General features: G+C 44.9%; 1 protein-coding gene across 3 annotated transcripts in view; it reads right to left on the bottom strand.

Annotated features, from left to right (window-relative positions):
- Positions 1–7,202: 7,202 nt before the first annotated feature.
- The window catches only part of ctdspl (CTD small phosphatase like), a 37,320-nt gene continuing 20,361 nt past the window's right edge, over positions 7,203–24,161 (bottom strand). For 2 of the 3 annotated variants that reach the window (XM_031903502.1, XM_031903501.1), the window contains exons 3-9: positions 17,243–17,400; positions 16,073–16,105; positions 13,715–13,816; positions 13,306–13,362; positions 12,111–12,203; positions 9,085–9,270; positions 7,203–8,281 (exon numbers count right to left, since the gene is read on the bottom strand). In XM_031903502.1, coding sequence (XP_031759362.1) covers positions 8,156–8,281; positions 9,085–9,270; positions 12,111–12,203; positions 13,306–13,362; positions 13,715–13,816; positions 16,073–16,105; positions 17,243–17,400 — 755 coding nt within the window. In that variant the 3' untranslated portion in view covers positions 7,203–8,155. The remainder of the gene's footprint in view (positions 8,282–9,084; positions 9,271–12,110; positions 12,204–13,305; positions 13,363–13,714; positions 13,817–16,072; positions 16,106–17,242; positions 17,401–24,161) is intronic. The other variant, XM_004915594.4, reaches the window with a different exon arrangement.

The raw sequence follows: 24,161 nt of genomic DNA on the forward strand, positions 1-24,161 counted from the left end.
ATGGCATGACCATCAACCCTGTAAATTCTGTACGCTGCCTTGGGGTTATCTTTGACCAGTCCCTCTCCTTCTCTAACCATATTAATAACACTGCCAAAACCTGCCGCTTTTTCCTCCGCAATATTGCCAAGATACGCCCCTTTCTTTCACAAGCAACAGCTAAAACACTAATCTATGCCCTTATCCTTTCCCGCTTAGATTACTGCAATCTCCTACTAACCGGCCTCCCACCTCTCTCCCCTGCAATCAATCTTAAACTCTGCTGCCAGGATCCTCCTGCTCTCTCCTAAGAGGGATCCTGCTCAGCCTCAATTAAGCTCTCTTGCATGGCTGCCTGTCAAGCAAAGGATAGCTTACAAAATCCTTCTCCTGACATTCAAAGCCCTTCACTCCTCTGCTCCTCACTACATTTCTTCACTGGTCTCCCTACATGTTCCTGGTCGTCTCCTCCGCTCCTCTCAGAGCCTCCGTCTCTTTACACCATCCACACCCACTGCGCTCTCTCGTCTTAATCCTTTCTATCTCGCTGCTCCTTACCTCTGGAACTCTATCCCTGAATCCCTCCGTAGGGAAAACTCACCCACTCTCTTTAAGAAAAAACTCAGCTGTTACCTTCTGGGGCACTAAGACATTATTTTGCCCAGTCCTGCGCTTAAGGGCAAATGCCCATACCTGGTGCCTCTTACCTTCCAGTTTGTGCCTGTATGTTACCCAGCCACTCAGATTGTAAGCTCTACGGGGCAGGGACCTCCTTCCCATTGTGTCTCATACCACATGGCACTTATATATATATATGTATACATATATGTATTTATTGTATTTATTTATTATATCACTTGTCCTCCCTGTGTGTAATTTTGTATTCTGTAAGACTGTACAGCGCTGCGTACCCTTGTGGTGCTTTATAAATAAAGTTATATACATACATACATACATGTTACATTCACTTATTTGGGGTAAATCATTTTACACAGATTGATAAGCAGGCTCCTAAGAACGCTATGATATAACATTGCCACCTAGTGGTCATATTGAAAACAACACTCCGCTATGGAAGTGTCAGCGGGATACCGACTGCTTGACAAAGGCTGAGTTATACAGGGAACTCTGAGTATCACTCATGTATTATAAGGGATAATGTACCCCCTACTGTAAATGATAAGGATATTAGCAGTCACTGAGGGGTTCTGTGCCCATATAAAGGCACAAGGCTGCAGGCTGAGTTATACAGGGAACTCTGAGTATCACTCATGTATTATAAGGGATAATGTACCCCCTACTGTAAATGATAAGGATATTAGCAGTCACTGAGGGGTTCTACAAGTATATAAAGGCTTTTAAACAGGCCATGGAACTCCAAGGTAACTTTTAATATCTTCATATGTTCCAACACAGAGGTACATTATTTATTATAATACACAAGCTTTAGTAAGGCATGTGATACATAAAGCACCTGTATAGGGGTTTAGTTCTCCTTTAAAGCTACGTTCAGCCACTTATTCCCCGTAACAGTTGAGTTGTGGGCTGGCGGAACATAACTTTATCATTAGCTGCAGCCCCCGTGACCCCCCGACACTTTCCCTTTTTGGAAGTTCATCTGCACCAAAATACGAGCCTCAACATAACAAACTACATGTAAAGAAACATGATTGTACCTGGCAGCCGCCATACTCACCAGCAGAGCAGTTATCCTTACAGACATGGCCAAGCAATCAGATCCCATTGGGCAGAAATCCCAGTTCATACTTACTATACTTCCCATGGTGCCTTGCAGCGGCGGGAGCGGGCGGCTGGTTGATAGGGCTCGGTGGAAGGAGGCTCGGGCAAGGCGGGGAGGCACTGAGCTGAGAAGCACTGAAACATGGCATGAATTATTAACATGAAGAATAATGCTGCCGAGGTGGAGCTCCTCCATGCGCGGCACAATAAATGGCAAACCACGGCTGACCTCCTACAAGTATAATGAAGGATAAACGCCGGATAAAATTACTCGCACTTTGTTTATGCACCAAGAAAATGGGCAGCTCATCGGAACGTTGGCTTGTAGTGTGATTAAGTGGCACGTTAGATGCACTGCCTGGCCAATAGTACGGGGACGCCTGCCTGGCCCGTGGTACGGGGACGCCTGCCTGGCCCGTGGTACGGGGACGCCTGCCTGGCCCGCGGTACGGGGACGCCTGCCTGGCCCGCGGTACGGGGACGCCTGCCTGGCCCGCGGTACGGGGACGCCTGCCTGGCCCGCGGTACGGGGACGCCTGCCTGGCCCATTGTATAGGGACACCTGCTTGGCCAACGTCTCATTCTGGGAAGGTCCCACTAGATGTTGGAACGTGGTTGGTGGGATTTGCTTCCATTCAGCCACTAGAGCATTAGTGAGGTTGGGCAGTGATGTTGGGCCTGGCACTCAGTTGGGGTTCCAGTCATCCCACAGGTGCTCAGTTGGGGACATATCAAGGCTTTGTAGAGACCAGTCAAGTTCTTCCACTCCCATCTCAACAACCCCAATCAGTCTTAGGGTTTGCCTCCAATGGAACCGGGGACCCCACAACCACAGACCATTAATCCAAGTCCTTCAAACTTAAACATTGGCATTGTGCATTCAGGCACCTCCCAAGCCTGGACTTTCCCACCAGATATGGAAACCCCATTTACCAAAGGAAGCAGTTCCACCACCTCAGGGTTCAATGGCCGCGCCCACAGACAATTCCAGCCAACACTTGGTGATGTAGGGTTTGCTTTGATTACCCATGCCCCTTATGAAGTTCTTGTGATGACACTGGTTCCTAAAGGTAGTCATGCATTGGAAACCTCGCCAAACAAGCTAATCTTTCTTAATAAGAAAGTTCAGTGCCAATGGGTGCGGCAGAGCCCCCGCTGCCAGATGCCTGTATATAAAGGAATAGTTGGTGCATCTGGCTACAGAAGTTACTATTGTTGCTTCAGAGTTGATCACAATTGACTTTGGTTCTGACTTCACATAGAGCACATGCATTTTTGTTTGGAGACCGGTTTCAGTGGGGCGAGAGTGGGTGCTGCCATTGCGCTTCCACTGGGTGTCCGACTGGGACCATGAAGTAAGCAAAGACTGTTTGTGGGCCCAGAGCAGTCACACAGTGACAATAGGGAGGGGAGTAGGGCCATCTGATGCACGGCCGGTCCCGCCTCTTTATGAAATGCAGCGCAGAGACCCAATCGGTTCCATTTCCCGAGAGCGCTAACCCTCAAGTCAGCCTCTCACTAGCCGGGTCCCTGGCACTGGGGCAGGAGGCTTTATATGTGGTTTTGCCTTGTTCAACATCTTTCTGATTATTACATTTTTGGTTTGGAACTGTTCCCTTAGCCCTGGCCCCTGCTGGTCTGGCTGACTACTTTGTGACTCAAATAAAAATCAACAGTGGTCGCTGTCCTCCGCCTGCCTCCCCAATCCCACAATTCCCTGCTGCACACATGATGCCAATAAGGAAAGAAACATCTAAGTGCAATGCATTGTGGGTTATGTAGTTCCTGCATGCTGTCTGTAAGCTGTGGGGAAGTTGTTACAATCTGTAACATCAGTGTTTTAGTCCCTCCTCCCCTGCCAGGATTTCCAATGATGCAGAAAGAGAAGAACTGTTTTGCAGCTGGATATCGGCATATAAACATGGGATTTATTCCTACTTTTTGAAGGAACAGATTACAGGGATAGGAATATTAGGGGCTTCTGTCTTAATCTCTTCAAGCCGGAGTTCCCCTTTAACAGCATTATACTTTATAGTTCAAGAGTTCCTCTGAAGGGGTATGAAACGGGATCTCTGGCTATTATTAGCACGTGAATGGAGGATTGGATGCTCCACACCTTGTCCTAGCCGTCTACAACCTATACATTAGACAGAATAAGGTTAATGTGCTAGACAAGCATTGTTTCTGAACCAACAAAGAGAGTAGAATTACAATTTAAGATGGGGGATAGTGTTCCCTTCCCACACTTACACACAGGAATGCAAATATGTCGTTTAATACCCATTGCACCCATGCTATGGAGGCGGCCATCTTGTAATTGATCCCACTTACTTCTCATTATGCAGTTGGAATAACATAAGGGAACTATATACATATGCCTATGTTTATTTATGCACAATGCCAATGGGATATCCAAGTCTACGGCCTTGGGTGGGCAGAGGGGGGCCTCGTGTATGTGGGACCAATGCTGTCTGTATAGGGAAGAGTCACACCCACACACACATAGTGGGGTCCCACTCTAAGAAGAGGCTGTGGGTAAGACAGCTTAAAAATACTAAAAAGTAAAGGTGGCCATATACAGGTCAATAAGCGCTTCTAATATGGTCAGTCCACCCTTAAGGTGCCCATACACCTTTAGATGTCACCAAGCGAGCGGATCTGAAGGTGTATGGGCACCTTAAGGGTGGGCGATATCAGGAGAATCCAGGCTAATTCGATCTAATTATAATGATGGGTATAGGCAAAGTCGCTTCAGGGACCGCATTAACGAGCCGATGTGGCCCCCGATCTGACTAGAATTTTTAACCCACCCGTTCGAGATCTGGCCGATTTCAGGCCAGATATCGGGCAGGCCAGTCGTTAGTGCCCATACACGGGCCGATTACCTGCAGAATCGGTCTAAGGGACCCATACCAGCAGCTAGAATCGGCTCGTGTATGGGGACCTTAAGTTAGCAGCTTATTGGTTTGTCTATGGGGACCCCCCAGTCAGCCTGGCCATCCACCATCAGCCTGAAAATGAGTAGTACAAGCGCGGAGGAACCTTGCACATGTAATTACACTTCTTGCCTTTTATTTTATTGCCAGTTGTAAAGTGCATGATACAATGTTGGCACTGTATAAGTTAAATGATACATAAAACAGAATCAACCCAAATGTACAATCCTCGGTGGGGGGGGGGGGGGGGGGGGGGGGGAAACAGAATCATTTGGCGAATAAGCAGGAAAAGAATCTGCACTGTAAGAACATAAAGATTTCAAGCAAAAAAACATAAAACGGGGGTTTTTAAAACGATGTATATGCACCATCGAGTTTTATTACAAACGTCAGGATACTGTTTACAAGACTTTCACTGATAAACGCTGCAAACCGAGACCAGTACAGTGGCAAAAAACAAAAAAAAACTTGGATATTTATAATTAAAAAGAAAAAAAAAATAACAAAACCCTTTAGTTTTGCCGGAGGGATGGGAAATTAAGGATATGGCGAATGAATGGTGGATTTTCGCTAGCAACTGCAACATAACACTTGAATGTTAAAGGCAAAATAAACCCCATTTTCTAATGTTTCTTAAACGAGTATGCCGGGCAGCTTTCTGTGTACCTGCCTATATACATTCCTGTGAGCAGCAGCTGCTGTTGTATATTGCTTGCCTTGCAGAGACATTCCCCACAGACATTAAGGTGAACTCACACGGAGCTACTTAGTAGCAGCTACTTGTCACGGCTACTAAACGCCAGAAAATCCCCTGCAATAGACAATACTGAGAATTGCCTCTGCTAAACACACGTAGAGACAGTTATCCGTAAATAATCAGCATTGTCTGTTTTAGTTGCCGTGACAAGTAGCTGCTACTAGTAGCTGTGTGTCTTCACCCTAAAGGTGGCCATACAGGGGCCGATTCTAGCTGCCGATATCAGTCCTTTACACCGATTCGGTGGCTTATCTGCCCGTGTATGGGCAGGAACGACAGCCATATCTCAATCGGGCAGGCTTGCTTTTTCCTTTGGATCGGGGGACCGCATTGGCTTGTTGATGTGGTCCCCAAACCGACGGCACCTATACCTGCCTTTCTAACTCAATCATTTGGCCCCAGGGCCAAACAACTGAATTAGTCAGATATCACCCACCCGTGCATGGCCACCTTAAGGCTTATGGCCCACACAGAGATTAGTCGGCTGTGATAATTTGGCACTACTGTGGGTGACTAATCTTTCCAAAATGCCTTTCCACCGGCAATAGTGTGAAGGCATTAGTATCGCCAATTCATCCGAAATTCCTTGCAAGGAAACTCCGGGCAACTTTAGAAAAATGAAGCAACACGTACGCCTTTCCAACGGTGATTTACTTTATTGTCAGAGTAAAGACATTTCGGGGAGATTAGTAGCCAAGATTACCCACGGCGACTAATCTTCCTGTGGGCCATAACCCTAAAGCTGGGCATACACGCACCGATAATATCGTACAAAACCTTGTTTTGTACGATATTCGGTGCATGTATGGCAAGTCGACCGATATCGCAGGAAGCTGCTGATATCGGTCGACTCGCCGATCAGGCGGGTTAAAAGATTTTGATCGGGCGCCATAGAAGGCGCCTGATCAAAATCTGCCGTCAGGGCTGAATCGGCAGAAGGAGGTAGAAATCCTATTGTTTCTACCTCCTTATCTGCCGTTTCAGCCCTGAACGTTAGTGACGGATTGAACGATCGAAAATCGCCACGTGTGTGGCCACCTTTCCAAAGTGCAATCTACTTTTAACCACCAGACGGTGTAGTCCACAGAGAATGGCAAGGCTAAGGAAAACTAATAATAACCAATAAAAGCAGACTGCGCACACACACTATGCCCATATGAGTTACAGTAAAATGAACCAAAAATGAACTACAAATAGGGTATATTTTCCCTGTAAGAGGAGAGTAATCTGTCCAGTGCTTGGAAGGAAAATATATCCCCACTGGAATTCTTCACTGCTGTAAAATAAAGGGGGAAAAAAATGTCGGAGGAATTTTTCCTGAGGAAAATACACATACCTGTGGTAAAGATAGGAGAGAGGGTATACTATCTACGGAGTAGATTTGGTGGGCTGGGGGGGTATCTGTCTGCTTCATGTACTGCCTGAGTTTGCAGCAAACTGTGAATGTATTCAAAGCGTAGGCACAGTGGCAAAGAACAGTTTGACAGCCGGTAGTCAACATCATTTGGCGACTTAAACAAGTAGCAGCAGTTAAAAAAATAAAACCTTGTACAAATAATCCGAAGCATCCAGCTTATTATTTTCTCCATCGCAAAAGGAAAAAACTCCTTATCAATAAATAGATTCTTTTTTTTTTTTTTTTATCCGAGACCATTTTTCTTTACATCTTAGCACTGAAGGTTTCTCCGGTCCTTCCTATTCTTCCGAAGCAAAAAACAAAATAAACATTGGGGCGGGGAGACGAAAACATAAACTAGGAATGGAGATTGTGCGGAAGCGGGGGGGGGGAATATGGAACTTTGTATGTAGGCCGTCCAGAACAAAAATATGGCGGCGGGGGCGGCAGTCGGATAATAATAAGTGAAATCTGAGCGGCACCGATAAACAAAACTGAAAGAGCAACTGCTGAAGGAATCTCGATATGTCAATCGTTAAAAGGTATTATTGTTTTGGTGTCATGCAACCCGCACTGCACCGGTTAGTTGTATCCGCGAGTGTTCGTCGGCGTAAGTGAGAGTGCTTTTATATCAAGGTTCCAAGCGCGTCGATGTTAGAAAGATTACAGGTCTGTAGAAAATGTAACTTTTTATCTTTTTTTTTTTTGTTTTAATTTGACACTCAAAAAGGCACTTCATCCTGTAGGAAACAAACGAAAAGGAAAAAAAAAGCACTAGAGTCAGGTCAACTGCTCCAAGCAAAGGGGGGGGACGCACAGTCTGCATAGTGTAGGGACCAACCATAGCAGGCGAGAAGGGGGGTAGATGATTTAGCATCGACCATTTCCTATAATCTTCTTTGTAGATTCGGTTTCATTTGGTGTGTTGTTTTTTTATTATTCTGGTTATAAAAGCCTGAAAAGTCCTTATCAATCTTAAGAAAAAACTAGAGACAAAAAGTTTATTTTAAAAAATATTCTCTTTCCACTGTCCGTTGCTCGGCAACCCCCGGAGATGCCGGGAGGATCGGCGGAGCTGCTTTGTCCGTTCCATCGGCAAAATGTTTCGCTCGGCTCGACTGGTTACAGAATTGAGTTGAACGGAGTCCCGAAAAGGCTGCGCTGCGTCACTCGCACCCTTCCGGAAGAACAAGAGCGGAACTTCTTGTGGCGGATTTCTGTGTTTGGCAGAGCGTATTGGTTCGGAGCAAAACATGTCGGGGTGGAGAAGGTAAGAGTCAGAGACGGGGCTCAGTCTGAAGCGGCTGCAGGGAGCAGCTTTTTCACAGCGGGAGAGCTTGGCCAGGGCTACCTGTTACATAGCTTATTAAGCATGTTGTAAACATTGTCTTCTTTGCTCAGTCCCTCGAAGAAGGGAATGAGGTCGAGCAGCTCTGTGTCCGTCATGTCGTCGAACCAAGACTGTACGGGAACCTGAGGGAAAGGATGACAGGTCAGTGGGGAAAAGGTTAAAATATCTAGTCTCTTCCTTAAGGCACAAGCTGATAGTCCAAATTGGCAGTTTATCGGCACGTCTATGGGGTCCCTCAGATGGGCCTATCCAACCGATATCTGGCTGAAAATCGGGATTCTGTCATGATTTTTATGGGGCACTTTATTTCTAAGTGACACTGTTACACAGCAAATAATTCCCTCTGCCATTTAACCCTTAATTCTTGAAACAAATGTATTTGTAGCTGTAATATTGGTGTGTAGGCGCCATCTCAGTGCATTGTGCCTGAGTCTGAGCTTTCAGCCAGCGCTACACATTAGAACTGCTTTCAGCTAACCTATTGTTTCTCCTACTCCCATGTAACTGGAGGAGTCCCAAGCCGGACTTGGATTTCTTACTATTGAGTGCTATTCTGATACCTACTGGGAGCTGCTATCTTGCTCCCTTCCCAATGTTCTGCTGATCGGCTGCTGGGAGGGGGGGGGGGATATCACTCCAACTTGCAGCGCAGCAGTAAAGTGTGAGTGAAGTTTATCAGAGCACAGGTGACATGGCTGTGGCACCCTGGGAAATGAAGAATATGGCTAGCCCCATGGGGAAAAACAGATTACAATGCAGGATTCTGCTGGAAAAGCTCTATTAACTGATGGGGTTTGTAACAAACATGTTTTCCTATGACAGGATTCCTTTAGGAAAAGATCTGTACGGTGCATGTACCTGCCCAGGGCTGTGCTGGGAATACCTGGGAGAAACCTTACACCAGTAACCTTTCCAGCATACTTACTGCATTCTCTGGATGGAAGATGTACGATGCCGGAGAGTTATCGATTATAATGACTTTGCTCAGTTCTCTTCCTAAACGGCTTAAATCTTTCACATAGTTTCCCCTGTGAAAAACACAGGATTCTCGGAAGAGTCTTGCGTTGAACACTCCCCATCGGTCCAGCAGGTCGGCCACGGGATCCGCGTACTATAAAAACAATTGTGAGTGAGAAGAGAAAAAGAGACGTTAGACAGGAATGTCGCAGTTACTTTGCATACGTCAAGGAGTTAAGGATTTAGGAACTTTGCTATTTCCAGGTTCTGCGAAAAATGAGAAAACGACAGAAAAATGAGGCCAAAATCAGGCACATGGATGGCTAAAAACTAAAAGGCATCTAGATTACTAGAAAGAGAGAAATGTACAAAACACAGATTAGATGGATTTCGGTTCAGGTCTTTTAATTAACCCTAAGCTGAGTGGAGTAGCAGCGAGCCATAACTCCGGCACTGAAATAGTTACAAACAACACAGTAAATAAATGGTTGTGTACAGAATTACAAAAACAAACAGAGCGCCCCCTATGTCTACTGTTTGGGCAATGGCACACCAGGAGATAAGTCCGCCCGCGATAAAAAACCCTTTATCGTGTCCTTCAAATTGCAATAATGTCAATTTTTTTAATTGAATCATCCATACCGGTTATAAATGTATTTATAAATGTATATACAATTACTTTCACTTTCCATTCAGCACTTCCTAGATATCACCTAGATGGAAAATGTATAAGATTTTGGGGGGATACAAAGCTTTTCCTTAATAACAGTGCACACAAAATGGCTCCGGCGTGCTGGCTGTGACTGTAAATTCCAAGAAAAATAAACAATGTATATAGTGTAAAGGTGGCCATGCAGCTTATTGGCCAGTGTAGGGGCAGTAACGACCGGCCTGCCCGACCGATATCTGGCCTGAAATGGGGCAGATATCAATGCGGTCCCCGAACCAACTGAGCCTATTACCGTTGTTCTAATTCTATAATTTGGCCCTGGATTCGCCTGAATTCCCCAGGTATCGCCCACCCGTAGGTGGGGATATCGGGAGAAGATCCGCTTGCTTGGCGACCTTGGCCAAGCAAGCGTATCTGAACATGTATGGCCACCTTCAGTAAAGTTTATTTTGCTCAACTAACCTGATAGAAAAGGATTTGGAATTATTTCTCAAGGTGACAGGTTCCCCTTTAAAATCATGTGACCTTTTGTCACACACACGGAAGCGGTTCTCTTTAATCCTTCCTTGTGCTAATTTGCATATGTAAATTAGGATTCGGTTTTGGCGCTACCCTAAAACAAGACGTCCCATGCGTCACTGCCCTGGACAGCCAAGTTGTAAGAATGGTGCCTACAGGGGGCATATTACAGGTCCCCATGGGCACAAATAATTGGATATTAAGCCGCAGGAGAAACTAAAAGGGCTTTGTGAGGAGCCCCTAGTACAATCTTATATGCAGGGGTTAAAGGGGCTGTTCACCATAACTTTTAGCATGATGTACATGGTAATATTCCAAGACAATTTGCAATTGGTCTTCATTTTGTTTTATGGTTTATCCAGTTTGGAATTTTAGCAGCTATCTGGTTGCTAGGGTCTTGTTTACCTTGGTAACCAGGCAGCAGTTTAAATGAGAGACAGGAATATGAACAGGGGAGGGACTGAATAGAAAGTAGTAATAAACAGTAGCAATAACAATAAACTTGTAGCCTCACAGAGCAATCGTTTTTGGAAGTTGTGATCATTGACCTGATTTGAAAGCTGGAAAGATGTAGAAAAGAAGGGCAAATGACGAAAATAATGAAGACCAATTGCAAAGTTGCTGGGAATAGGATATTCTATAACATACTAAAAGTTAATGTAACGGTGAACCACCCCTTTAAGGGATATGAGCAGATATTGGCATTGGCTTTAAACAACCCGTGGTGATTTGACATTTTTATATAAAGTCTCTCCTATGTCTTCTCTGGGGTGAAGTGCCTGGGCTATTGTGTTTTTATTAAATACATATATGCACAAGTATTTTGCACTTTCCACTGCCCCTTGCATTGGTACATGGGCTGCCCATGCAAAATGTTTGCGCCTGTGCAGAAAAAAGACGATTAACAATCGTACAGAATTTCTTCATCGTCATGATGTCAGTTCCCCTTGAAAGGGGTTGGTCACCTATGAGTTAACTTTTAGTATAACATAGAGAGTGATATTCTGAGACAATCTGCAATTGGTCTTCATTTTCTGTTATTTGTAGTTATTATACTTTTTGTTCAGCAGCTAGCTGGTTGCTAGGGTCCAAAAATTACCTTAGTAACCAGGGAGTGGTTTGAATGAGAGACTGGTATGTGAATAGGGGAGAGGACTTGAATAGAAAAAAAGTACTGAAAGTAACAATAACAATAAAACTGGAGCCTCACAGAGCAATAGGTTTTTGGCTGCCAGGGTCAGTGACCCCCATTTGAAAGCTGCGGCAAATTAAAAAATTATAAATAATGAAGACCAATTGAAAAGTTGCTTAGAATTGTCCATTCTATAACACACTAAGGTGACCCCCCCCTTTAATAGACACTATTATATCTATAGTACTATACACTACAAGGCTATTTACTAACCCAACTGCCTATAGGATTTGTTACGGATAATACTGGAAACCATAGGAGTAAGGAACCAGCACCACCACTGGCCCCTCCTCACTCAGGGGAAGTCTATTAGAAAACCAATCTACAATCTGTCTCCCCATACAAAAACAAACCCGCTATAAACGCCATGGTAACGGGCCATATTTCCATACGGGCTTCATGAGCAAAGCCCGTATGTTGTCGTTACCATGGGAACACTTACCCACAAACTAGCGGAAAGCACAAAGACACACTGGTACACAAAGAAAGCAAGGGGAAGAAAAAAAGAGGGAAAAAGGTAAGACACGTGCCCACAGAAACGAGGGTACATAAAGAAAAAGTGAATTAATGGAGCCGTCAATGGGGGGCAGGTTAGGAAACGTTGGCCGCTCACCTTGGCCAGGCTGGCCGTGAAGAGAACGCACTCAAACAGCTCGCCCATCTTCTGGAGAAATTCATCCACATGAGGTCTCTTTAACACATAGACCTACAGAGCAACATGATAGTCAGCCAATGGGAGGGCGAAGAACAGAAAGCGTACGTGTTTTGCTGCAAAAATGTCATGATGCAGAGGGGGGTGTTGGGGGTTTTTGGGGGGTGAGGTATAAAGGCACAATTAAAGACAACATTTATTGTTTACAGTAATTGTCTACACTAGAGCCCCACACAACTAATATACCTATCACTCTAATCTATTGCTTCAAAAAACATGAATAAATCCCATTTTTCTACACTGAAATCCAGCTGCAAACAGTCCTTCTCTTTCTGCATCATTTAAAAACCCTGGCAGGGGAGGAGGGACTAAAACATTGATGTTACAAATTGTAACAACTTCCCCACAGCCTACAGACAGCATGCAGGAACTACATAGCCCACAATGCATTGCACTGGGATGTTCCTTTCCTTATTGGCATCACCTGTGCAGCAGGGGATTTTGGGATTGGGAGGAGGCAGGCTGAGGGGAGGCGACTACTGTTACATTGAATTTGAGTCACAAAGTAGTCAGACAGATCAGCAGGGGAACAGGGGGCGGGGCTTAGGGAACAGGGGGCGGGGCTTAGGGAACTGTTCCAAACCATATTATTACATTAAACATCATGAAAAGGCTGCAGATTGTTTAATTGATGTATATTGCAGAGCTGCTTGAAATTATGTTTACTTTTCAAAAAGCTTAAATTGGGTGGAGTTCCCCTTTAAATTAGAAATTCACTATGTAAATATGAAAGACTGAATCCAAAGAAGAAAATGAATAATTTTTAAAAAGACAAGAGAAATATGGCACCCAACAGCGTACCAGGTATTGAAGATATATATATATATATACACACATTGCTGGAGCTCGCCGACGTGAATAGCTGCCTCCCAATGCAAGTAATCAAGAATAGGCCACGCAGAATGTGAACAGCCTATCCTGGATTACTTGAACCGGGCCACTGCCAGTTCCGCATTCCTGTGGGTCGGCGGCTTCTTGCTTCATTTGATGCTTGGAACTCAGTGCTTGGGGGGGGGGGGGGGGGGGGGGGGGGAGAAAGCTAAAACAAAATGAATGCTGATAAAAATAAATGCACAAAGGGCTACAGGGGACGTACCTGGTGTATTGTTCCATCTATTTCAACAGGAACTATGAAGTCTGCATTGTTTATAGGCTACAGATAGGAGAATGGGGTTAGTATATTTGATGATAATAATAATAAAAGTATTTACAGAATCTTATACACAGAATCTTATACACAGAATCTTATACACAGAATCTTATACACAGAATCTTATACACAGAATCTTATACACAGAATCTTATACACAGTCAACAGTAAAGAGAGGTGCCGCTGCTAATGCAGTGGGGTCAATAAAGCCAGATGTGACAAGGGCGGCCCTTGCCAGGCTCAGCCACTATGGTACCAATCCATTCCTGGCAGGACTGTGTGTGCTGCCTTCAGCAGTGATTTGAAGGAAAGTAAAAGTAGGAGAAGAAGACAGGGAAAGCAATGTAAAGGATACCTTAAATGAACTGTGCACTAAGGTTTCATCCAGGTCGATGACCACGCACTTCTTTCCATAATCGGATACTTTCAGCTCAGGGAGGAGGTATTTAGCAGGTGGCTATAGAGAAATACAAAAAAAAATGGTTATCTCTGTATACAAAAGTAAGCACAAAGGGTTCCATTGCCAGCGCACTATGGGTTAGGAGCTCAAGTTATTTAGCAGATGCATTTCAGCAGCAGCATTTATACCCCTTCAGGGCAGCCCAGCAATGGTTTGTATACACTAAGCTGAGGCTCAGGCACTGCAAACTATTCATACATCCCTAGCATCCCTGCAGCTTGTCTTACAATCCATCCTCCCCTGCCTCACTTAAGCAATAAGATCCGCTCGTTTGGCGAGATCTTCTCCCGATATACCCACCTAAGGCGGGAGATATTGGGCTAATTCGATAGTATTGGCCCTAGGGCCAAACAATCCAATTACAATAGTGGGTATAAGCTGCTGAATCGCTCTGCAGGGCCCGTGTATGGCCGCCTTTACTTTACAGTCTGAAGAGGATATATAAATAGGTATAGAATGGGGGCTTTATATTGAGTAGGGTGCCCAAAAAGAGCAATCATTTTTTTTGGCTGCCGGGATCGGTGAACCCCATTTAAAAGTTGCGAAGATTTAGAAGAGGAAGGCAAATAATTCAAAAACTTAAAAAAAAAAAAAAAAATTAAAAACTTGCCAATAGGCCATTCTTTAAAGGAGACATATAGGATAAACGAAAAAAACCCTAACCCTGTAGGCAATTATGAATAATATACGGTGCTGGTTTCCCATTGGGCTAAACATTAACCCTATCTGTAACAATGGCCCCTTTATTGGAGCTCCCTATAGATCCTCTCAGGTCCCTGTCTGGGTTTCACATGAGGGGTGGGCGTGTCCTAACGGTCAGAAGCACAGTAGGAGGGGGAGAGCCAATCACAGCCCTGCAGTCTCACCAGCACAGACAGGCTTCAGTTCCCTATCAGGTCAGCCTAGCTGCTGATTGGTTCCTATCCTACAGTGCCGCCGGCCCCCCTGCACAGCCTGGGAAAGGAGGCAGCAGGAAGTGGCACAGATGGGTGGGGCCATCACCATCTTGTTCCAGGCTCCTGGGTACCTTTAATACCCCCCCCAGAGCCAGTGTAAAGCTCCAGCTCCCATACAGGGAACATTCTCTACATATTTACATATGAACTGCAGCTGCAATCACTTAAAAGGGGGGAAGTAAAAGAAAGAAAAGAACACATTTTCCTACACAAAGGAACTCTTATCAGCGAGTTATTTTTATATGAATGCCTTCCATTAAGCCTGTCGTTTTCTGGTGACACGGTTATAAGTGGCTGCTAGAATTCCTATCACATCGGGTTTCCATGTTGTGCTGGATCCCCCACTGGTATGGTTTTACCTTATGGGGGTAAGTCCCAGCAATACTGCTACTAATATGGTTGGCTGCATAAAACCTCCATGTATCCTATGTATGTGTATGGCATATCTGGCTGTTTAGTTCCCCTTTAAAGGGCTTGTTCACCTTTGAGTTAACTTTTGGTATGATGTAGAGAATATTCTGAGACAATTTGCAATTGGTCTTCAGTTGTTATTATATGTAGTTTTTTTTTTTTTTTTTTAGTTATTTCACTTTTTGTTCAGCGGCTATCTGGTTGCTAGGGTCCAAATTACCTTAGCGACCATGGAGCAGTTTGACTGAGAGGATGATAAATGAATAGGAGACGGGCTGAATAAAAACAGAAGTTTTAAAAAGTAACAAAAATAATACTGGAGGCTCACCGAACTATGGTTTTTTGGCTGCCGGGGTCAGTGACCCCCATTTGAAAGCTGCAAAGAGTCAGAAGAAGGTGGCAAATAATTAAAAAATTATAAATAATGAAGACCAATTGAAAAGTTGCTTAGAATTGGCCATTCTATAACATACTCAGTTAATTTAAAGGTGAACCGCCCCTTTAAAAACTAAACTGCAAAGAGTTGCAAAAAGGCAGCAAATAATTAAAAAACTATAACAAATATAGAATGGTCAATTCTAAGGAACTTTTCAATTGGTCTTTATTATTTATTTGTTATAGTTTTTTAATTATTTGCTGCCTTTTTGCAACTCTTTGCAGTTTTTAAAGGGGTGGTTCTATAACATACTAAAAGTGAACCGCACCCCTTTAACATGCGGTGGAAGCAGTGCGCAAACAGACAGCACACACCCCAACCCAAGCTCAATAACATACTACACACCCTTTTCTGAGCATTCGGATTAAAAGAAACAAATGAAAATAAAACTGTAACAAAGAGGAAGAATAAAGGGTAAGTGAAGGATGTAAGGGAAATAAAAATACATACACTAGGAATGGTAAGGGCTTGAGTCTGATCTGCCTGGGGAAGAAGAAAAGGGAGATGGTTTAACAAACAAATGAGAAAACAGAAAATGAAAATGGTGGGTATAAAACAGGAGCAGTATAACGAGCTCGCAGCCTACAGAGGCTTTACAGGCAGCAGCATTAACATTAACTGTAATAAAAGCTATTTGGCTTCCCTCACTGTTATGTTGGCCGCTCATACCCGCATTTGGCCGGCCCTTTAACTGACCATTGTGCCTTACCATCTGGCACCTCAGAGGCGCAGTTCTGAAAGACCATCCTGTGATCCAATGTACAACATGTAGAATTCATCTGCCGACGGCTCTTCCAAGTCCTGCTTGTTGTTGCCATTGGCCTAAATGATGGGAACCAGTGCTACTACCCCCCACCCCTGGGGGCCCATGCATGCCACCTTATAACAACAAACCATCTGGTAGAGCAGAAGCTGGTACTAAGGGTGCCATTAACGCCTCATAGTTGGCTTTGCCATGACTGAATGCCACACTGCATAATGCTGCTATTACATTCCAATAAAGAATTTGAGTATCGGGAAAAATAACAGGTTATGAAACTACACGGAGGCTTTTAAAAGGGCTAGCCAAAAGGAAGATAGTAAAGTTGGCCATACACTTTCGGATCCGCTCATTTGCCGAACTCGCCAAACGAGCAGATGTTCTCCCAATATGCCCATATAAGGTGGCCCTAGGGCCAAATGATCAAATTAAAATGGCGGATCAAGGATTGCATTAATGAGACAAGGTGGTCCCTGATCCGATGGGAAAATCAAACCTGTCTGATAGAGACCTGCCCAATTTTAGGCCAGATGTCATCGGGTAGGTGTTGGGGGTTGCCCATACACAGGCAGATAAGCCTTAGGTTGTTGATCAGTAGATTACAGCTGTTCAACCAATGGTTTTTGCAATATACTCCATAACAGCTTTGGTTTCCTGAAGTCACCTCTCAAGGAAACTTCGGGAAACCGAAGAGACACGTATGCCATCCCACGACGATTTACATTCTTGCTGGGGGGGTGGCATTACGGGGAGATTAGTCGGCCACGGTAACGAAGATTTATCAAGGGCGACTAATCACCCCTTATGCCACTGCCCTAAAACAGGTAAAAAACAAAAAACAAAAAAAAACAACCACTTACCTTCTGAATGCCCCCATTTTCTTCCACCAGCGGAGGAAGGGGGCTACTGTTATTATTTGAGGTTGGTGGCTCTACGCTGTAACTGCGGAAACAGCAGAATAAGGAGCTGAAGATGCTTCTGTTCCGCTGCTTTTTTAGGCTAATATTGCATTGGGAGACTGAAAGGCAAACAGAAGAGAATTGTATGTTAATAGGAGTAATAGCCAAGGTTACAGTAAATCTGAAAGCTAAACACACAGCAGCAGTGATTTAACCGTATAACCCAGTTTATAGGATTCTTTGGCAGCAATTTAATAAATGCAATTTAGAGTAGAGTGTAGGCAAGCCAGGGCTACTTAATATTGCATTGGCAAAAAAAGAAATGTCAATAAATTATAATAACCTTTATAAATGAGCAGATATGGTGGTGAGTGGGAGCGTGTGGGAATTGAACCCAAGTAGCATCTTGCAAAGGTCCATATTATAGCATTTCCCCTGGCAGTCTATATAAATCATATAAACTAGCTATTAATGTAATTCAGCCTGCTAAAGCCACTAAATAGGCCCACACTGTATAAAAGTGTAATAAGGAGCTTTGCAGAGTAAGCAGCTCAAATTTTCATATCCATTTATTGACCATATAAATCTTATTTAATGTTTTATTCTGCTCCTTTTCCCCCCTTAAGGCCCAGGAAAATCCAATAATCCTGGCAAGAGCAATCTTCCCCAGACAAATGATACACCAGTTGTCTATGCAGTGCTGCTTATCTGCCACTAAGTGGCGCTGCCGCCCTAAATAACTAAATGATCCTGCAGGCTTTGCTTTGAAAGTAGAGGGGTAAGGCCCACGGAACATAAATATAAAACCATAATTACTCATAATTAGCATGCTCCGATAGAGGTCTTTGGCATTGAGGTTTTATTTATTTTTATTTCCAGCTGGATGCAAACAAAGCAATAAAGCGGCTGATTGTGGCCTAAGCAGAGTAGAAGTGGGAAGGCTGTGAGGGAATACAGCTTTAGCAATGGCTCACAAATCTGGGCTATGCTAGCCAAAATCACAGGGACTCTGGCGCCCCCAACAGCCGCAATGTGCAACTGCTCTTCTCCACAGGGAGGAGGGCCTTGAATCTCTTTACACAGACTCTGACTTCCTGTCTCCTCTCTTAACGCGGGGAGTGGGACCTTGGGGTTGCCGTCCCTTTAAGATGGGAATCTTTGGCGGTAATGTTCAAGTGTCCAGGTCAGGTAACTCACAGCAAACCAATGAGATGTTTTTGAACAGCTGTGCAATAAACGATCCCTGCTGATTGGTTGCTATGAGTTACTAGACCAGCAGTAAACTTTGCACCTCGAATGTCCCCTTCACAGCTCCCAGCATTCCCTGTAACCGTGCTGCCCGGCCTGTATGCAATATGAATGCCCCCATCTGGTTCCGGTATTATAAGGGCCCCTGGAAATGTTGTACACAGAGGATTTATGTGGCCCATTTGGGCGCTTGCCATGAACCCAGCTTAGGAATGGCAGGAAGAGGAAATTCTGGGCACTGGGTACATTCCCGGCATTCCTTTTCCACCCAGAAAGCCAGGCTGACAAACAAAACCTCCCTTGTAACCAGAAAGGGAAAAAAAACCATTGCTAGAAACACAAGAATTCACCACCAGGCTCAGTAAGCGAGACCCCCCCCCCCCCCCCCCCCCCCGGCGGCTCTGGCCGGCCCTACGTACGGTGGGGCCACGGCAATGGCAGGGGGCCGGCGCTACACACGCCGTGTATATTTATGAGAAAATGTTTTGGGCGTATAGTTTGTATAAGAATGACTGTTACTTACAGGGGCATCTGGCAACAAACTTTGCCTTTGCTGGAAGCTTTCCAAACGCCCTGCCCCCCACATTGCCCTGCCCATGCGCCCCACATTGCCCTGCCCATGCGCCCCACATTTGCCCTGCCCATGCGCCCCACATTTGCCCTGCCCATGCGCCCCACATTTGCCCTGCCCATGCGCCCCACATTTGCCCTGCCCATGCGCCCCACATTTGCCCTGCCCATGCGCCCCACATTTGCCCTGCCCATGCGCCACCAATGGTTGCAAAGGAAACATAATTTCAAGCAACTTTGCAATATACATCAAATAAACAATCTGCAGCCTTTTCATGATGTTTAATGTAATAATCTGGTTCCCTAAGCCCTGCCCCCTGTCCCCTAAGCTCCACCCCCCGTTCCCCTGCTGATCCGGCTGACTACTTTGAGACTCAAATAAAATGTAACAGTAGCTGCCTCCCCTCAGCCTGCCTCCTCCCAATCCCACAATCCCCTGCTGCACACGTGATGTTAATAAGGAAAGGAACATCCCAGTGCAATGCATTGTGGGTGATGTAGTTCCTGCATGCTGTCTGTAAGCTGTGGGTAAGTTGTTACAGTTATCGCTCAGAAGCCGGTTCCCAATAGCAATACACACAGCTGTATGGGGGGGGGGGCACATTAGTCACCTGGCTACCACTGAACAAACACACGCTTATCATTAGCCCCCCCCCCCCCCTTCTGCCTGCCAAACAGTGTTTGCACTGCTCCCATACAAACAGCCTTACTCATCACCCTTTAATAGAGGAGTCAAACCTGCAGCCTAAACAATGAACTATAACTCCCAGTAGCCCCTACACATCAACTGGCCAGGGACAGCTGCAGGGTAGCAAGTAGCAGCCGTACACAGGCCCCATATGAGCCAGTATAAGCAACCACTGCCTCAGGCAGACCCAAGGCCAAGCTTTACATTGATCCTGCCCTCTACAGATATGGTATCTGTAATCCGGAAACCCATTATCTAGAAAGCCCCAACCCGTGATGAGTTACCCTAGTAACAAGAGCACAGGTTGGCTACGAGATCAGATTTCACCTTCTTCTATTCATTCTCAGCTCTGAGAGCCAAACACGTGCCCGGCTGCTATCGTATTTTGCCTAATAAAAGAAAACTAAATTTTAGGCAACTTTGCAATATAGTCATTACAAATTTGTAATAGGTAATACCCTGTAATAGGGATTCCCCTGTACTAAGCACAATTCAGCAGGAACAGCCCCCTAAGTTTGCCCATAGCCTGTACAGAGAGATACCATAACACTATGGCACATAGGGATTCCCCTGTACTAAGCCCAATTCAGCAGGAACAGCCCCCTAAGTTTGCCCATAGCCTGTACAGAGAGATACCATAAAACTATGGCACATAGGGATTCCCCTGTACTAAGCACAATTCAGCAGGAACAGCCCCCTAAGTTTGCTCATAGCCTGTACAGAGAGATACCATAAAACTATGGCACATAGGGATTCCCCTGTACTAAGCACAATTCAGCAGGAACAGCCCCCAAGTTTGCTCATAGCCTGTACAGAGAGATACCATAAAACTATGGCACATAGGGATTCCCCTGTACTAAGCACAATTCAGCAGGAACAGCCCTCTAACCTGACAGAAGCCCCTAGCACAGAGGGTGCTGGGAGTGGCAGAAGAATACAAAGAGAGACTGTTCGATATAGACTGTACGAGACGCCCGTTTATCGGAAGCAGCCTATAATTGACAGAGAAGATTCTCTGCCCACGTACATGGCAGTGAGGAGCCGGGGAAGCCACGAGCCCGGGGCTTGTGGGATTGTTATGATTAAGTTTATAGTTAAACACAATTCTCTCCGTCGGCACAAAAGAAACACGGATGCGGTTTCGATAAGATCAATTCTGTTTAGCAGATCGCAGTTGGTGTCGGGGGCGGCCGGCCGGGCTGGCATTGTGACTGGCTGCATTACATCATAGGCTCGATCTCCCAAGGGATTCTCGTTACAATGGGAAGATCCGGACGCTTAATGGGCTCGTAGCGGCGGCACGGTGATAAATACCTCCTGCCCCGTGCTCCAACTCACTCTCTGCTTATATTACTCAAGCGCGGTTTTTAATTAGGATTTAGGTAACTGGGGAATTAAGAAATATAATTACAGATGTAGCAAATCTGGGCTAAAGTACATGCAGAACTGGGCCGAGGCGCTACGCTCAGCTCAGGCTCTTCATACTGTGAGAATAGGCAATGTCACGGGGGGCATTCATGGGGCCAAATATTCCCCCCCCCCCCCCCCCACTTTGCAATATACATCAATTAAAACACCCTGCAGCCTTTTCCTGATGTTTAATGTAATAATATGGTTTGGAACAGTTCCCTAAGCCCCACCCCCTGTTCCCTAAGCCCCCGCCCCCTGTTCCCCTGCTGATCTGGCTGACTACTTTGTGACTCAAATAAAATGTAACAGTAGTCGCCTGCCTCCGCCCAATCCCACAATCCCCTGCTGCACACGTGATGTCAATGAGGAAAGGAACATCCCAGTACAATGCATTGTGGGTGATGTAGTTCCTGCATGCTGTCTGTAAGCTGTGGGGAAGTGGTTACAATTTGTAACATCAGTGTTTTAGTCCCTCCTCCCCTGCCAGGATTTCCAATGATGCAGAAAGAGTAGAACAGTTTTGCAGCTGGATTTCAGCATATAAACATGGGATTTATTCCTACTGTTTGAAGGAACAGATTAAAGGGATAGAGATATTGCCAAACGATAAAATGAAAACAGCAGGTATAGGCGCAATTGGATCAGGGGCCCTATCAACTAGCTGGTGCATCCCCCCAATCACACGGAAAAACCAAACCTGCCCATTTGAGATTTGCCCAAGTTCAGGCCAGGAGTCGGTCAGGGGCCCATACACAGGAAGATAAGATGCCAAATCGGTTCAAAAGATTAATATTGGCAGCTGAAATTGGTCCGTGTAAAGGGTTTGTTCACATTTGAGTTAACTTTTAGCATAATGTAGAGAGTGATATTCTGAGAATTTGCAATTGGTCTTCATTTTTTATTATTTGTAGTTTTTAAATTATGAATTTCTGATCAGCTGTTTTCCAGTTTGGAGTTTCAAACAGTTATCTGGTTGCTAGGGTGCAACTTACCTTAGCAACCAGGGAGTGGTTTTAATGAGAGACTGATATATAAATAGGAAAGGACCTGGATAGCAAAATAAGAAAAACGAGTAATTAAAAAGTAACAATAACAATGAAACTGGAGCCTCACAGAGCAATAGGTTTTGGCTGCCGGGGTCAGTGACCCCCCATTTTAAAGAGTTAGAAGAAGCCAAATAAATCAAAACCTATACCAAAATAGATACTGAAGACCAATTGAAAAGTTTCTTAGAACTGTCCAATCTATAACATACTAAAAGTTAACTTAAAGGTAAAGCACCCCTTTACGTGTGAATTCTAAGCAATCACAGTACTGAAAGCCATGACATCAGTGAAACAGTATGGCAGCTCCCACCCATATAGCCGAACATCAAGACACAACTGGGCTCATTTATCAACACAAATTTGCCCGTGGGCATTTCCCCGTAGCAACCAATCAGTGATTGGCTTTTTGCAGCCAGCTGAAGATAAAACAATGAAAGCAACAACTTGATTGGTTGTTGATAAATGAGCCTCAACGTTCCTTGTAACCTATCCCAATCCATTTGAACACATATGGCAGAACAATTACAATATAAAACCATTTACAGTTGCCGGGGGAAGGCTGCTTCTGGCTCCCTGTATTACAATAATAGGAGAAAAATAAAGTAAATTTTTTGGCATTTATCATACATGAATCTTATTTATAGGGCAGCAGTGAAGTCACAGGGGAAAGAGTGTGATGTTTTTTCCATTTAGGAAATGTGTGTGGCCCCGGGGGCTCCACGCTGACTCCAACAGCTGCCCCTGCTTGTCAGTGGATAATCATTTTGGGGGGCAACGTAGCACATTGCAGAGGGGGCACTACAAACAAATGGCGAGGGCACGTAAGCCGATCCTGTCGAGGGGGCACCAAAGCCATAAATCCTGGGGAAATCCTTTGAAGATGGGGCAAAATGGCTTTGGGCAGGAACAAGAATCCGCAAAGAGTGGAATTTACACAAACTTCAAAAATAGAAACTGCCCGAGTATATTTTTAAAAAGAGGCTACATACGTATGTACTAACAACAAGCTGTGTTTCCATGGCGATAGGAGGAATAAAAATATTCGATGTTGCTTTAATTGCTGGGAAACTTCCTGCGTGAACATTCCCATTATTTCTCCTTTTTACTATTGGTCAGGCATCTTGAGAATTCGGCTGACTAACAGGGCCGCAAATTCTTTAGTCCAAGTAATAGCAATTTGTCAATGGAGTGGGGGGCTAATTGCAAAGTCCCGGGAGTGGGGCCCTCCCCACCGTCAGTCAGTATTAATTATAAAACTGTATATGTACTACTCTCACCTGTACTGTATAATAATAAATGCTTATAAATAATAATCCTAATTATAAGTAATAATAAGCCAATGGGTGCCCCCCAGGCTATGGCTGCCTTTCTGTCGCTTTGAACATTTGGACCGGCGGAGGGGGTGTGGCTTCTCTTCTCTACCTCATTGGCCGATGCACCACAGGTATTTATACTACAGGTGGGAGCCAGTAACATCTTTCCATTAGGGCAGCGGTTACTATACATAGAAAGGGTCCCTGGTACAAATGTGCGTTTATAAGATTAACCCCCACATGTAATAAAATATCCTTAGTTTGCCCAGGTATAGTAACTAGGGATGCACCATATCCACTTTTTCAGATTTGGGGATCTCGGGATTGGCCAGGATTGTGGATTCCGACGAATACGAATCCTGCTGAAAAAGGCCGAATCCCGAACTGAATCCTGGATTCGGTGCATCCCTGATAGTAACCCGCAGAAACCAATAAGATGTTTGCTTTTGGACAGCTGACCAGTAAATGCTACCTGCTGATTGGCTGCTATAGGTTACTGCACATGGGCAAACTGAGGGGCAGATGTATTAACATTCTCCAAAGCTGGCCATACATGCACCAATATTATCGGACAAAACGACATTCGCCACATGTATGGCGGATCG

The sequence above is a fragment of the Xenopus tropicalis genome, chromosome 6 (genome assembly GCF_000004195.4).
Source record: "Xenopus tropicalis strain Nigerian chromosome 6, UCB_Xtro_10.0, whole genome shotgun sequence".
NCBI classification, from domain to species: domain Eukaryota; kingdom Metazoa; phylum Chordata; class Amphibia; order Anura; family Pipidae; genus Xenopus; species Xenopus tropicalis.